At 36.3% G+C, this 17,823-nt stretch overlaps 2 protein-coding genes across 3 annotated transcripts in view; one reads left to right on the forward strand and one right to left on the reverse strand.

The window, feature by feature from the left end:
• Positions 1–3,374: 3,374 nt before the first annotated feature.
• On the reverse strand, positions 3,375–6,092 carry LOC123535931 (zinc finger protein 354A-like). Its single transcript, XM_053528624.1, has one exon. It carries the CDS (start codon positions 5,940–5,942, stop codon positions 3,810–3,812), a length of 2,133 nt encoding a protein of 710 aa, XP_053384599.1. The 5' UTR covers positions 5,943–6,092; the 3' UTR covers positions 3,375–3,809.
• Positions 6,093–15,231: 9,139 nt separating this feature from the next.
• LOC123536970 (uncharacterized) overlaps positions 15,232–17,823 on the forward strand; it is a 46,013-nt gene continuing 43,421 nt past the window's right edge. For both annotated transcript variants that reach the window (XM_045320496.2, XM_045320497.2), the window contains exon 1: positions 15,232–15,468. In XM_045320496.2, coding sequence (XP_045176431.2) covers positions 15,253–15,468 — 216 coding nt within the window. In that variant the 5' untranslated portion in view covers positions 15,232–15,252. The remainder of the gene's footprint in view (positions 15,469–17,823) is intronic.

Consider the following 17,823-nt stretch of genomic DNA (forward strand, 5'->3'; position numbering starts at 1 on the left):
TTATCATTTCCTTATAACTAAGTTTTATATATAATGCAGATTCTACTGCACAAGGAATTTTTATTGACTGTTACACCATGAAGGTTTCTAATCTTAGAAAGCACAGGTCAAAGAATCTATGCATTTTGAAAAAAAAAAGTACATGTATTTTGTATGCACGTGTATTTTTACGATGCATTAAACCGCGTCTGGTAATGTCGACCAGTATTTGACTGCACACCGACGGTCGTCAAAACATGTCAGTAATTTTTATAAAATATTTATTTGTTTCAATTTAGCTCAATTGCTGGTGTTCTAAATCGATGATATTCGAATGAATAATTGATAAATGCTTCCATCTTCTATGACCCAAGCCTTTTCACTCCAATCGTTGCATTTTAATTATTAATACGGTTTAATTGCATTTTCATAATAACCGTTGCTTCTATTTTATCATCCGGAAATGTCCCTACAATTGTTTACAGTTTCAGTCAATATACTTTGGAATATTTCAAGTTTTTTTAGAAAAATTAATCGAACTTTAATTTTTTTTTTTTAGTTTACCCAAGACACTTTTTAAACGATTTGCTACAATTTGTATATTACATTCAAGGAAGAAATTGGTCTCAAATTTTCTATAGAACTGTCTTGAAATACTTGATATGACCACTTACTGATAAATTATTTGTGTTGCAACTAAAGTTTAATGATCTCCGAACAAAGTATATGATATCTTTCAACCAGTTTTGATAGTTCTGCAGTATATCCAACCAACCTGGGGCTTTTATCATTTCTTAAATTTATGTCTTGCTTGATTCTACATGTATCTCGCCTTCTAATTTTGAAGAATCTAAAAATTAAAAAAAAAAGCTTAATTCTTGGGATCATCTCCAACCATATTTACAACTGTCATTTCGTCTGCTTGTAAATTATTAAATTCTAACTTAAATAGGTATGTACGGACTATGATGTAATGAACTGGATCGATTTCGTGCCCGAACCATCCCGGGGTTTACGTTAGCTGCTGATTCGGAGACACTTACAGGCTTATAAGGTGTTTTAATAGCTTAATGTCTAACACAACCAGGCTTAATGTGACACCTACTTTCTAAAACAAACATCATTAACCTTTTCACAATGAACTTATACGTTTTATCACCATTTTTCAACCTTCAAAAACAAAATTTATCTACTACAAATAAATCAGCATTGTCTCATGAAATATATATGAAAGAGAAGAGTAATGTTCTCGGTTTCTAATTATGGACTGAAGTTCTTTGTTCCACTACACTCCTTATGAAAAATTCATTTAACATTCAGAAGTGTAAAAAGAATTTGTTAATGAAGTAATCAACATTCAAAGTGCATTAATTTTTAATTATGCAACAAGCAAATAGAGAACGAGAGATGCATATATTGTTTTGTTTGTTTCACTGGGTAAATCGCCGATTTAAGAAGTATATCAAATGACAGACAGACAGACAGACAGAAAACCAATTATTGGTTTTACCACATGAAGACGATAGCGCAAGATACATCAATAGAAAAGTAAAATGATATGATATATAATAGGGTTATTATAATAGCAGCTCGATCTGGGATGCTGTATTCGGCTCGAGCGGATTTTTGCCAGATCGTTTCTCACGGGGCGCGATAGCCGAATACAAAATTCCAGATCTAGCTACTGTTATAATGACCCTTTTAATATATACCTGCACCTTTTTGTCTGTTGTTTTGTTATTGAACGAAATCTTCAATGTTTATCAATGCTAAAATGGAATTTAGTGAAGTTTTTATGTGCGCTATTTATTGAGCTGTGTCAAGGTCATGCATATTAATGAAAGTAGTCCGGCAACATACAATACAAAAGGTACAATACGGATTTTTTCTGCCTGTTTTTACAGAATTTATATAGGTATATACAAAATGCATAAATACATAAAGGGTATGCTGTGCGGCCCACGTCAGCGACCTGTTCCGATGATAATGTCCACCTTGTTTACAAAATTTTTCATTATTAGTTTAATTCTGTTTTTAAATCTACTGAAAATATACTGAACAACTTCTGAGATTAAAACTCAATGTCTCATATGAAGAATAAAAATATTACTTTCCAACAAGATATAACTCTTGGTCAATGATAAAATACATTTAACTGAAGCATATAGGTATTGGATTTCTTTTGTCATTCGTCTCATAACTTATTTGTAGCAAAGGTACTCTGCGATTGGATATGTAGCCGCCGTGTTGACTGCTCGTCGTGATTTGACCGATATTTCTGCTAATTGAAATGGTCAATTTTCGATTAAAATGCTTCTTTAAAGTGTTCAGAATTTGCCTATGATTACAAAAATGACAAGGTAGTTCTCACGCTTTTTTTCAACCAAGGGAAGTGCACTGAGCCCGGCTTTTCAATGAAAACGCCTGCGCACGCCTGGAACCTCGGTCTTTCTACCCGTGTCGCGGATTACGTCGTTTTCACTGCCCAACCGGATTCAATCCGCTTCCGTTGGTTGGAAAAAAATGGCGTGAGAACTACTTTGTCTTGTTTTTATGACCATCGGCAAATTTTGAATATTTTGATTTTAATCGAAAAATGTGGGTTATTCGTGACTATAATATATGTAAAGAATTTCAAGTAGGAGAAATAATGGTAATAGATGACTGAGCTATCTTTTAAGATAGGCCAATTGACACTTTTGTTTCCTACATGTCAAAAGTTCCTGTTGGTGTTTTCTCAAGTTCTTGTACTTGTAATATTTTTTCTCAGATATCTAGATGGTTTTGTGACGTCATTTTTTATGACTGACAGACAAAATGTTTTTTATTTTAATCTAGAATGACTGATTATTACCGGGGGAGACATCACTTAAATATTATAAAATATATTCACGATGTTGATGCGATTTTCTTTTGCAGAACCTTATGTAATTTTATTTGCAATTATTGATGCTTTCACACATATAAGACGTCAAAACGTCACCTGGACCGCTTGTGTGCGTTGCTATGGTCATTAAATTACCGCCAGTTATCTAGTTTGTGATATCATTCTGTTCATGTTATTTAAAATGGTACCAGTTATACTAAATTGCACATAAAGGGGGTAAAGCTGTAGAGCCTGTTTAGAATGTCACTTTCATCAGAATCAAGTGCACGAGTATTGATATGAATTGTTGAAAATAACAGATAAATACTGTTCCCCAAAACTCCGCTTACATTCTTCAAGGAGTTCTGTCAAAATATTTGTAACAATAATGACTGAGTACTTTGTGTCTGGTGTTACAAGAAAAAAACAACTGTGTGGAAGCATTTTCTCGTTCATATTTCTCATATTATATCTAGAGGCATGGTATAATAATTATGCACAATGACATTTTCTTTCTAATCTTGTGTAAGTGGGTCTGGTGTTTAGTAAATGAATATATTTAAAGCTTTGATGACAGTACTGTATGGAATATATAAAATGGTTACAATGGTTTAGACAAATATTCAATATGCTGACTGTATTCTCTCCTGAATAGTCGAGTATGGATTCACACGACGATAAAGACTGTTTTCAGGTTGGTGACATTCTAGATCTCATCAGTGTGTTTACAACCAGTTTTGAAGCAGTTGCCTCGTCAAACATACTATTGCATGTATATGCATGCTGTGTGAAGGAATTATTATAACAAGTTGTAATTGTTGAATTGATTGCTATTCTATTTTGATATCAAAATGATGAAAATGCTTAGAATATCATTAAAAAATCAACACGTTAGTTTTATAAAAGAGAAGAAGTATATATAATTTGTAACCTGCATTTTATACAATCAATATGCTTATAAAAATCACATATGTATAACATGAGCGGCAAAATCTACTGCATCTTTACATATCTTTCCACATATGTTACACTGCCACGGATTGTTCACATTATGTAATCCCATATGTAGATAGTAAATAGCTTTATTAAAAAATAATATTTCACAGTACTTGCACATAGGTTTGTTTGGATCTCCCGGTATCACTTTTAAGTTTTCATCAGAGTCTTCATTTTTGGTTATTTCATGTACATCTGTGTCACAATGCACCATACCAGTATCAGTATCAGCGTCTTCTTGAGCAATTTTCCGTTTTGCAGACGACAAATCAACTGGTGGCGTGCATGATCTTGAGCTTTCAGATAGTTCTTCGGCATTTTCGATTTTCAAACCTAAGTCACTGCCAAACACTGAATAGATAATGCGCTGCTCGCTAGTACTCAGTGCATTTATAGTATCAAGCATAGTTTTTTCATCTAAAGTTTTAGTGTTATTTTCAGAGTCCCTTTGACGGTGTTCGTTATGTGATTTACTTAGTTCTTTTAAGGTATTTCTCGAACAATCACCAACCGATACTGGCCGTTGCGGCAATATGTCATTCCTTGTCAATACATCTTTTTGTTCCGTTGAAGAAAAACTATTTCTCCTTCTTTGACTATTCTCGGCGGAAACATTTGTAGATAACTCATTTTTACATGATAGATAATTTCGTTCAGAATGTTTGGTTAAACAGAGAGGTTCATCATAAGATGATGTATCATCTCCATTGTGGCGTTCCATATGCCATCTGTATTCAGAAACAGCGTAAAATTTTATGTCACATTCTTTACAGTATAGGTTGGAATCCACTTCATTGTTCGCCTGCTCTTTTGGCGTTGTAAAACCACTAGGGTGTTTGGTTTCTGCTCCAGTGTTGAACTTTAACAATTTTGGTGACTGAAGTAAGGACGAACCGGTTTCTGGAACGTCAGATTTTCGCTTGAATGATTTTCGTGATTGCCCAGATGTCCGTTCATCTAAGTGCGCATGCGTCAGCACGTGCAAAGCTAAACTGTCACGTGACATGAATGTTTCATTACAGTACTTACAAACAGAGCTTATCATCAGTGGTTTTGTTGCAACGGCCATCCAAGCCAAGTAGTCCTCGTGGTTCGGGCCTCTTGGACAATTGTTATTTCTGCTACTGGATGAAGACATCTCGTCTGCATGATCCGACATCACGTGCATTGCCAAAGAATCCTGGTCCACAAAGGAGTCTGTACAAAACGAACATACTTTCCTTTCATCCATATTATAATTTGGTACTTCTAGTTTGGTTACGTCAGAGGCACATACTTTATCTAAGACAGATTTTAAATATTCATCTTGATCTATTTTAGCCGTTACATCTTCTAAACAACGCTGATTTGTTTGTCCTATTGAGACCGTCGATAATTCTCCAGACTGATTCGTTAGCCTAACATCAGTTCCGTTTGGGACATGTTTCAGCTCACAGTCATTACTTGTTGAATGAGAACTATTTTCATACAGGCTATTAGCCGTTTTACATGTTCCTTTCATCGCGCGCATCATCATATGCATTGCATATGCATCTCTTTGCACAAACACTGTTTTACACTCATTACATGTAAAAGTCCCCGCGTATCCTTCCTCCGCCTCAAGGTAGTCCTGCATATATTGCTTCCCGGTTCCAAAGAGCGCGGCCATCCTAGCCTCGTCAAAGGGCTGAAGACCGCTTGCACCACGATGTGACATGTTATGTGTCAAATATGTCCGAAAACTTTTGAATTTAGCTCCACAAATCGGACACGTATAACGATAATTTACGTATCCGGAAAACGCTCTTGTCGTGGCTTCAGACGAAATCTTATTTAAGTACATTGAGTTATTCATTGTAGAATAACTCTTTGAAGCATGAGTGTTCTTTAAATGCTTCCTGAGCTCATCACGACTGTTACAAACGATGTCGCACAATAAACAAGTAAAATTCCTTGAATCATTAAAACTGTTACTCGTTCCCTTCTTGCTGGGCGGTGGATCGCTATTTTCGGTTATTCCATTCTGGAGTGTAGTAGGTGACACATTCTCACTTGTTCCCGCGTCAAAGTCGTCTGGTGGTTCTATTTTGACAGTAACGGCGTTAGAATTCATGGCTTCCATCCGATATATACTGAATCTGAACTATCCACCACTTAATGTGTAAATTCACACTTCAATTATCGAGATAATTGTCTTGAAAAAATATTATTTCTTCGCGCCTTTCTAAAGCCTATGAGAGTTTTATATGAGGAAACGTTACTCAAACGAGAAGACTAGAAATATGACGACAAAAGTTTGCAGACAAAGATATATATAGACCGCTTGCTGGTTTAATAAATTATTTACCATCGCACTGTCAACAAATAAATTATTTGTAAGCCTCCATTTGTAATCACCAGAATAAGTGAAAATAATTTGAGAGTTAGCCGATTGCGTTTGAATAATTAATGCAGTACGCCTTATCCGAATACTCGTTCTAGTCGGGTATATAAATAATAAATGAGCGGGAGAATTAACTATGCTTGTGAACAACTGAGACATTTCACACTGCCTCTGACGCACACAGTAAAATGTGAAAATGAGAAAAAAAGTCATAAAAGTTTCCTAATACATTTTATTTTTAGTTACCTTTTTCCCGTAAGAGTAGACCTACTGAACACCTCCGTTCTAAAATCATCCAGCGCAGACTGACCGTCTGGGTGTAAAAACAAATTGGTACCGACTTCGCGGCTACAAAAATAGAAATAATGATGATAACGCTGATGATGACGCTAGTGATGGTGTTGATGTTGTTTTGGTGATAATGATGATGAATATGGAGATCATAATAATGATTCTAATATATAAAGCGACAAAGATGATATAATGATGACATCATCATCATCATCATTATCATCATTTTTATTTATTAGTTAACACTGGTAGATTCTTAACTCGGTTTTGACAACCATTTTAACTGTTTGTATAACCCTAGAACAAGGCTAGAAATCATGTACTTTGTCTATACTAGTAATCGATTCTAATTAAAAGTATACAATATATTAATTAATTTAAGCTTCAAGTACATGACATTCCAAATAAATCATTGGCGCTAGATAGGGACAATAAATCTACCCATATTAATAAACATCCAGATTTTTCTTGATTTTGTATAAGTATGAGAGAATGAAACATTAGATTTACAAAAAAAAAACAACATATTTTTGTAAAGCAATTTCTAAATATATGTTTAAAAATATGTTTTAAGTGGGAAGAAGGCAATAAACAGGCTTCAACGACTGCAATTATCGTGGATTGCGATGATGATGATGATGATGATGATGACCATGGCGATTTCGAGGACGACGACGACGACGATGATGATGATGACGACAAAGACGACGTATACAATGATAGTGAGATGTTGTGTTGGTTGATACGACGTTGATGCCGGTAATGATCATACGTGTGATGCTTTTGGTGTTATAACGAATGGTGATGATAACTGTATCAAGAATTAACGAATTGGTGGCATGATCTTACTTTGATTGCGAATAAAAGCAACTTTAAAAATGCAGTCAAGAGAGACAATGTGTTGAGAGATATTACTTTTGAAATGGTTGAGTGATGAACGCCGGAGCAGTCAGCAGTCAGCAATACTAATGCTAATACAAAGCAACTGCTAATCAAAATGATCATCAAGCTGATGAAAATAGATCATAATGTCACTATTAGTACCGTCAAAATCACCATCATCATTATCATCATCATCAATATTATCATTATCATTAATTTCATCCGCATACCATCATCTTTATAATTATCGACATTATACTCATCGTCCAAATAAAAACATAATCAGTTATTTTCTTAATCATATTTTTTCAGAAACATGTCAAGACAGAAATGATATTTTTCTTCCATCCGAACAGGATAAAACTGGTGATTACATTTGATAATGAAACTTATGCTGACAATAATGATAATAACGGTGATGATGATGATGATGATGATGAATGGTGGTGATGAAGATCCTCACGGTCATAATTCTGTATCAAAATCCGTTCCATTCAGTAGTGCTTATAAAATCATATGCATTCTTGCAACTTATTTTGTCGCTTCCAAATTCGGTCATTGAGTGATATGGCCAATAGATTGGATCCGCCCGATTATTGTAGGAATATTATTTTTAGGGAAGCACAGTTAAGACAAATTATTATGTTATGGTTATAGTATGTTTCCATTTATGAAGTTTGAATGTTGTATATCTGACAAAGAACAAAACAATTTTTTGCTGTTTACAGTCCTTGTTTTTATAATTAATTTCAAAATAAGATGACCTCAATGCCAAATGCTTACTGTGTAGCAAGATGTTGTTTGCAGGAAAGTGTTAAATGGTACATGTACATGGTTAACGTGCGCTTTTTCAAATTAAAAAAAAATCAGTGAGTATCTGAAATATTTATTTGAGCCGTGCCATGAGAAAACCAACATAGTGGGTATGCGACCAGCATGGATCCAGACCAGCCTGCGCATCCGCGCAGTCTGGTCAGACTCCATGCTGTTCGCTTTTAAAGCCTATTGGAATTGGAGAAACTGTTAGCGAACAGCATGGATCCTGACCAGACTGCGCGGATGGATGCATACCCACTATGTTGGTTTTCTCATGGCACGGCTCATTTAGACATAGAAAATGTATGATGCAAATACAAAAGTACAATTTTTACTTACCCTTTCAATAGCAAATGAAGCAATACTCATTCAAATTTTATGACTGATAATGTTGTATGGACGTTAATAGCACATCTGGGGGAGATCCCAAATCTAAAAATAAATGGGAAAAGACAAGACAAAAAGGACAGAGATCACAGACTCTTAGATATAAGCCCCATCGCATCGCATCGATATTCTTCTTTATAATTATACTTATACATGTGACTGTCGTCTGAGTGTTAAGCAAGATGTATGAATAATTAATGGTTGAAAGACGTTTATGAAATGCTTTGGTTTAAAAGAAATCAATGATCGATGCGACTGCTTCATAAATAATTCATCAGGTAATATTATTATATCGATTTTTGAACGAAATCAGATAAATTACCAAGAGTCTTTTTATTTTAATTTGTTGTACCATGGTATGTACGAAGGCTTGTAAGGGTCATTCGGACTTAGAGACCTTTAAACGTACTGTCTGAGTCGCCTTTTCCGTAACAAGGATTTTTCTTGATTTCTCTTTTAAAAAATACTTTTCATATTATATATCCTTATTATCTTGATTAGTTTTGAACACTTATCGTTAAAAACGGTTTGTGGGGGGTATTTTCCATTGCAAATCTCAGCCATATTTGGCACCAGAAAAAATACCAGTTTGAATCTATATCTGTAGGATTGTTGTAAACGATTAGTAAATTTCACTTCTCCCAAAAGAAACATTAATTTTCAATTTATTTTTCGAAATTGTAAATTTTTCCCGATTTTTACAATGATAAACATAAAATTGATTTTAAAATATTCAAATAGCAATTATTTTTGAATACCAATAATTCCTTTACTAACACCCTACAATCTAAAATTCATTTAGTAGTATCTGCTAGGCTGGCATCGCAGGAATATCGCGACTGGTCCAATGCCGCCCTAGGTTGAACGACTGACTTCGGTTGATCGCAGCGTGAATGTGACCGGGCATTACCGGCTGGTGGACTCGCATTCGGGCATACGTTTTCAAATGTTTGTTTGCTGTGTTATTTTGCATTTAATTCAACGAAAATCAAAGCTATCATTCACTGACTAACTCAGTACGTAGGTAAAAACCTGGGATATTCTCATACCCGCCCTAGGTATTAACAGACTGTATAAATTAAAATGAAAGAAAAAACTAAATGTTTTGAAAAGATTCATCAACAGTATCACTAATTGCTGAAAACTGAATAAAATGATCCTGTACTGACTAAATCTTTGCATTATTATTTAATCCAAAGAATGAATCATGCTCTGAATAGATTTATTTGTATGTAAGGTAACTCGTCATGGATTCAATGATGGGCGAGTGTATTAAAAGACTGTTGGTGACTTCAATGGCGCTCATATTCCAGAAGTTTCCTGGTTATTTAGCAGCCACAAATCATTTATAAACGGGACTCTTATCCGTGCGTATGTAGTTTAAGTTGGAGGAGCTTGAACTCATGGACCCTAGTTTCTTAGTTAGACGATGTTACCACTGGACCACTGCGTCCCGGCTCGTTTTGAATAGCATAATTATTATATGCGTATTGTTACTCAGGTTCGGAACATTTCGTGCTCTTCAGCCCGGTGTATACAAGGGCTGTTCTAAAATAACGTAGACTTTCTATCATCTTTATTCGCACTCTTTGTACTATTTACACATAAAAGTTGACGTGAATATGATAACATTGTCAGAAATAGCACCTCCTCATCACCTGTCACTAACTCGGACCCAGCAAACGGCGATTGCTTTTTAACGACGTCAGCGTCTTGGCATTAATTAACATAGCGCGGCGCGCTTAGTGCGTAATAGCTTCATTTTTACAAAATACTCGCCGTTGTACTGAATACATTTCTGATACGGATGTACCGATTTCTGAAAGACGTCATGGTAGCATTGCTGTTCATATTGGGCAATAATGTTCGTTGTTTCGGTCCGTAGCTCGTGCAGAGACTTAAATTTCTGACCTTTAAGCTGTGCCTTGATTGGGAATATGGCGAAATCAAAGGTTGCTTGGTCCGGGGAATATGGCGGATGGCAAACCAATGTAGTAGCTGCGGCTGTATAAGGCAAAGCGTTGTTCTGATGCAAAGATAGTAGTCCAGTGGCACACCGGGTCGTTTCTTCGGAGCGCGTGCGCTCAGTCACGGAGCAAGACCTTACAAATTGAAGTGCAATAGTTAATATGTGTTAATAAAATAAGTGTTATATAGTATCTTTTTGTACAGCATGGTGCAAAAGCATCCCCTTTCTGTCGCAGAATATAGCAAACATATTTTTTTGGGCCGGTGTAACGTTGTAAACCGGCCCCCATAGAATAATGACCCCCGGGTCATTATTTTATATAGAATAATGACCCCCCGGTCATTATTTTATATAGAATAGTGACTCCCCGGTCATAATATTATGACCGGCGGGCCATAATATTATGACTCCCTCACACCTAGAAAAGTGACCGTCACATAGAATTGTGACCCCTATAAAATAACGACACCCTAACCCAAATCCTAACCCTAACCCATCTAAGGTACACTTACAACATAATTATCCCCCATCGATAGGCATCAGAGGAAAATATGGTAATGGCACACGTCCGTGCGTGCGTCCGTGCATGCGCCCGTGCAACATTTTTGTGACCGCAACTCCTCATTCATTATTGGACGGAATTGATTTAAACTTTCTTGGATTACTACTACTGGTGCTTAGTTGTGCAGGTAGAAAAAAAATTGGGTTTGCTCCACCTGTTCGGGAGTTATGGCCCTTTGTTACTTTTTTCTTATATATATCATTATTCATTCATTATAGTATTCAAACTTTCAGGATTACTATTATTAATGTTTAGTTGTGGAGGTAGAAACAAATCATGAATTTGCTCAACCCGTTCTGGAGTTATGGCCCTTTTCTCAAATGGCATCGGCGGGAGATGTGGCTGTCTGCCCTTGATTTTTTCTTAGAAGTGGACCTGGCTTCCCTGGTTTCTTTAAAAACACATTACAACTTTATATACAAATCGTGACGGGTATCGTAACAGAAACTTAGTTAACATATTGTGTAATGGCTTTGACTGTTATAAAGGGGTATACATGATTAATGAAAAATTGAAGTATCTGGAGTAAAAATGGGGGTGTTTTTTTTTTCGCTGGATTAATTTCAGAAACAACATTCGGATGCTCTTGACAAGAGAAACAGAATGATATAAGTCAGTGTTGTCAATCGGAAATTTGATAAAATGTCACTATGATGGGCGTTAAATGTTCTAAAAAATGCGCGACTCTTTTGATATTATAGTAGCATCATACGAGCTTCGGTGGACGATTTGGTCGACGGAAAACGATTCAATTTACTAACGACTTACGCAGTCTTTTTTGCTATGAAAATTCCGAACTAGTTTATGAAATAAAAAGAGGGCTCTTTCCGTGAAATTTTTCAAAAAATACGGTAGAAGCATATATTTGCATCGCGTGCATCACTGAAGTATCCTAAACGTCATCCGACGTAACACAAGTTTCAACGTTACAAAATTTTAATGTAATAATTGCTGTTTGTGAAAAAAAAAACACGGTAAGACCCCTATTTTCTATTTCATAAATTTGTTCATATCCATATTGTTCATATTCAGTTTAACGCCCTCTTTTAGATAGCCAGAATTAGCTAGTTTTCAGGCGGCGAGGATGCCTGGGATTCAATCCAGTAACGCTGGGTTGCTTACCAAGAACTCCTCTAGTTGAATGGGAAACATGTGTTTCATAATTTTCAACTTCCCCGCCCGGGAATCGAACCCGGGCCACTGGATTAGGAGTCAACGACCTTAACCACTCGGCAACACCAACCAAATACTTAAGCAAAATCACTGTAAGTGACAAGTGATTTGAATCATTTTCCGTAGGCCAAATCTCTCTCCAAAGTTTGTATGGTGAGGCTTTTGCTTTATTTCTAAAGGATGATCTCAGTTGCTATCAAGAATAAACGATGATAATACGCTGTTTGTAAATAAAACCAAATTATTCTCCAGCCTGAATATCGGTTCTCTTTATTTCTGTAATAACCTTGAAACGACTTAGGTATATCTTCTATTATTGTAATACTTCTCTTTATGTACAACAATGATAATTCAAATGAAAACCCTTTTAAATTTCATTTTTCAATAGATGTACGTTTATTTCTTAGCGAGGCCTCTAAGATATACTGCTGTTGTGTCAGCTGTAGACGCAGCAGCAGCAGCAGAAACAACAACAACAACAACAACAAATATAAGCAATAGAAATACGACAGTGACTTGAATTGATAAAGAGTATGTTAGTAATAGGTTAGGCGGGGGTCAATATTTTATAGATGAAATCGGGGGGTCATTATTTTATAACGGGTGTCAGTATTTTATAGATAGGGGTCATTATTCTATATAAAATAATGACGGGGGGGGGGGGGGCGTCATTATTCTATGGGGGTCAGTTTACAACGTTACACCGGTCCTGCCTTTTCAGGTAGAGGTGAATCTGCCTGAACCAGAGAGCTGACTGATATTTTGTCCCTGGATCGTAAAACCACAGCCATGTCTCGTCAGTGGTAATAATTCTATCAAAGAATTCATCTCCGTCCTTCTGGTAACGCCGGAGAAACGCCCAACAGTCCTTTACCCTGCGTTCCTTTTCGAAGAATTCGATAAGACGTGGAATCCACCAAGCGTGCACCTGACATATGATAATGATAACAATTATTATTATCTATTATTTTTATCATTATCATTTATTCTTATGAATCATGTATTATTTACTACACTTAAGTACAGGAAGTTCAAATATTAAAGGAATATATTTTGTCTTTCATGGGTTGATTTCAAATTAAGATCTCGTACGATTGCATATTTTTTATATCAACAAATATTTTCCTTTTGGCAAACAATACCTTAGACATCTTCAGTTCTCTAAGGCGTCGTCACGGATGGACGTCAGCCCCGAGTCACTGATTTTTGATTTTCTTCCCCGACTTTTCCTTTCTTTGAGCGATTCTTGGCCATCTGCAAATCTTTTTCGACATTGAACACTGGATATTCATATGGAGAAAGACATTGAATCATGATTCAAAGCGTGAAGTTGGCGAGAAGTTTTAACATTCAACGCTGGACAAGTGGACATTCAACCCAGAACCAAATTAGATGAACAAAATCTAGAACAGCGTTGCACATTCAAAACAAGAATGACATTGGACATTGAAACCAAGAAGGACATTCGAACCGAGAACGACATTCGACAATGAAAATCAGAATGACATCGGACATTTAAACCCAGAACGACATTCAGAACGACAACGGACATTCAAAAAAAGAACGAGTGTGGACATTCGAATCGAGAACGAGATTGCCTATTCACTAATAGAACGACATTGTACTTTCAAAACAAGCATGACATTTAGACATTCAAATCCAAAAATGTACAAATTCCAGGTAAATAATTTTGCAGCAGTGAATGGCATTTATGACAGGGCTTTATCAAAGTTAAATAAGATTTAAATTATTTTGAAGCATTTAAACTTTCAAACACTGAGCACAACTTCTCCTGTCTTACAAATTATTGAAATATTTCGTGGCTTCTTATAATTTTGTTTGAGCGACGAGGCCAGGGTGAATATAATAATTTAGACCAGAAAATGTACCAGAGGCCACCATTTCATACCTGTATCTCAAACCTTTCCAGGGGAGAGCGTCCTCGCCCCCTAAAGTGATGGGGCCACCATTTCATATATAGATTCTATACATCAAAACTTTCCTTTGACAACCTTTCCCCAAACAGGGGCTAAGGCCCACACCCGTACCTACCCCATCTCGCCGATAACGCCTTCGTTCTAAACTAGTGCCCCTCCCAATCAAATATTTCTGGCACCGGGCCTGTAAGACGAGAGATTTGTTAAACAAGGACGTAGAAGATCAATAATTAGATCTATTAAATATCATAATAGGCTACTGTATTAGGCCTACCTTCTTCTTCTTCCATTTGTCTCGGCGATATATGACCTTTTTGTGTCGATTCGCCGTAAAACCCAACTCATTCATTATTCTTCCATCATAGGCGTAGGAGCAGGGGGGGGGGGGGGCAGCGGGGGCCAGGCCCCCCCCCCCCCCCCAAAGCTAGGAGAGGGGGGGGGGGCCAAACTATAGTTTGGCCCCTCCAATATTTATACCCCAAGATATAACTTTCAGTGTAATATAACATTTACTTAGCATCATATAATTCTTTTCAACCTGTTTTCTGATTTGCATTTGGCCTTCCCTTGTATTCTGACAGACTTGTCTCTTTCCGTAGTGTGAGTACTGAAATGTGTACGCGCCACGCCAAGGATCGTTTGATTACATTTTATGAAAATAATATATCATTGAGCGCAATCACTACAGTTCCGGTTTGAGCGTCTGCAAAGTCTATGTAGGCCTAACTATTAAGCCTGTTTCGAAAAGGTTTGCCCCCCCCCCCCCCCAAGTTAAACTCGCTCCTACGCCCATGTCCATTTGTGTACAGGTCCCACTCTGGGGCAACGTCGTACATCTCTTTCTGATAAAGATACATACAATAAAAAACATATTGTCCAGAACGTAGATATAAATCTCGGAGATCAATTAAATAATAGTTTTAAAATATCAGTTAAGAAAAGGACGGCATCTATAGGTCGGCATAGGTTATAATTGGCGGCTCACGTATATATGACGTCATCACTGACACATGCCTGTGACGTAGAACTGTCATGGCGTCTGCAGCAATGTCAGATTTTGAAAACGGTGCTGGAAATATTAGTGAAAAATATGAAATCGATCCAAACAACCAGCAATTTTCGAATAATGCAACGTCTCTAGAAATTCCAGTGGTAGTGACGCATGAGATCAGCTCCAATGACACCAAACCTGTAGCTGAGAAAGGTATCAAAGAGGAGAGTGAGCTAAAGGAACCACAGAAGACGGACGTAAGTGGACATGTTATGTAATATTGATCTGGATTCTAATAATAACAATAATAATAACATAGAGCTCGCCCAGACACATGCTCGACCACTTTTTAATTTGATGCCAGATTGTGCAATAAAGATACAAACTTTTATCACGTGTTGTTTATTTTTGACGGCTTTGTGACCCACTTTCTGTCCTAATTTTTGAAGAGTTCAGGTCAAGGTCGACAGCAGACGAAATTAAAAGTGAAAGTGAAACCAAAAGAGAAAGAGACCAAGAAGAAACATGACTTAAAATAGATATTTTCAAAAACACTGGCTGCTTTTCCTCTAACATTGGGTGATGATTTTACCGCCTTAAAAACTTTTATTTAATCTTTGAAAATTCACAATACTGTCATGTATCTGTCACTCCAAGAAAAAACATCACGGCTCTGTTTTGAACAATTTATAAAAGAGTAAGATTTGTCACCCCGATTGGAGCTGAATAACATTTAACAGGTAAGTCATTGAACATACAGTTTTCAATTTAAAAACGTCCAATTAGGCTTGCCATTTTAGGCAAAAGATTTACATTATGAGATTACACTCAAAGTGTTCTATCACTGAATGACAACATTTTTGTCATTTTGCAATATCTAGAATTGTTTAGTAATACACTCAAGATATCTGAACGTGTACAATTATGCACAGAGATTCCCAATTAATGAATTTTAGAACAATCGTTTTTGCATTTAAGTGTTCTAAGTTGAAATTATTTGATTTCTTAAATTACAGTATACTAATATCTTACACAAATAGTAAAATTCTAGTAGCTTTAAATGAATATTCTTCTGGATTTTCAGCCATGATTTTCCACAACGAGTCTGAATGAAACGTGCCTTCGGACAAAATGTGCCGCACTGAAATGAAGGCATCGCGCTCCGACGGCGCAGCACGCGCGGTGTTTTACTAAAAATAAGGAGCAAAGGGGTAAAATTGAAGGTTTGGTTATGTCTTTACAGTAAAAATTTTTAGAAATCGGGAAGCAGCGGATTGTGTGTCTGCCGACAAAATGCCCAGTACGTGAAGAATTATTAATATTGTTATTTTGCGCGTGTTTTTAATACAGTAAACGTGAAATCAAAAATAGTGATTAAGTCATTTCACCTCGTTGAAAGGAGAACTTAAGTATTTCTGTTAGATATATTATTAAAGATTGGTATGATCGATGAGTAAAATACATTTCTAGAAGAAAGGTACCTTGTTCTGCCGACTTTTCAGTCCGTTCCAGCATTTTCGATGGTTGCCTAGCATCATTGAGCGACAAATTTAATATTTTTAGTAGCCTATGGCCTCAATTGTATTTATTGTTTTGTCTGACCTACCAAGAACGAGGTCAAGCGGGGATGAACCCTTGTGTCAATTTATGTAGGGAATAACTCAATTTTGTGAAACAATAACAAAGAATTGTTGAATTTTCTGCTTTATTCTCACAAAGCACATGAATTTGCTGGGTGTGCGAAACCGCGTACAGTGCGAAACCGGGTACACTGACTCTAACAGGTAAAATCATTGAATCATACAGTTTTCAAAATGTTAAAAACTCCAATTTAGGGGCATGCCAATTTAGGCCCAAAAGTTTTACATTATGACAGGGTTTTCCCTCGGGTTTTTTATTTGGGAGTCCATGGACTCCCATGGCTGCTAATATAAGGGTCCCTAATAATTTTTGGGGGTCCACAAAATATTGATCTTGAAAATGGACATTATTACTAAAAAAATTTTATCCTAAAACCGGATGAACTTGTATCTTTTTAATTTAGATAGCAGCTGATTCAATATTTCGGAATGGTATCTTTCAAAATGGCATGAGCTTCTCAATTCAGACTGATAGCAAAAGGTGTGACAGTCTTTTTATTATGATCAAATAGCCAGTAATTACCGGCAATTAAGTGTCACCTCGTGTCAATTATGTTGTTCACAGTTTGATCTCGGTTAAAGATAATACTCGATCCTTAATTAGTATCATAATTTTTGTGATTTATTAATATTTTTCATCAAAATACTTTAAATTTATATGTAATTAATTTCGTTTAATAGAAAAATAAATCATTCGATCTTTTACGGAACGTAACGGCAATCTTAGATTTTAGCGAAGTCAGTTAGCGCGGAGAGTAGTTTCCCTTTACCAAAATGGCGAACATCGGTAACAAGACTTGTTTTGAAGTTGGAAAATCGTCTATACCTGTGTATAATGAGCACCCACGATTCGGGGATGGTCCCGGTGGTAAAAAACTGCGCATTTTACATGGGTATCTGCGCAAAGGAGGCTTCAGTGCAAAGGAGTTTCGTGACCGATTTTGCGGGTCCAGTGGACGCAGAGGCACTACA

This window comes from Mercenaria mercenaria, chromosome 17 (genome assembly GCF_021730395.1).
Source record: "Mercenaria mercenaria strain notata chromosome 17, MADL_Memer_1, whole genome shotgun sequence".
In the NCBI taxonomy this organism is placed as follows: domain Eukaryota; kingdom Metazoa; phylum Mollusca; class Bivalvia; order Venerida; family Veneridae; genus Mercenaria; species Mercenaria mercenaria.

What these genes read in the sequence shown, in the direction of transcription:
- LOC123535931 (XM_053528624.1), bottom strand. Translation starts at nt 5,942, where the DNA reads ATGGAAGCCATGAATTCTAACGCCGTTACTGTCAAAATAGAACCACCA.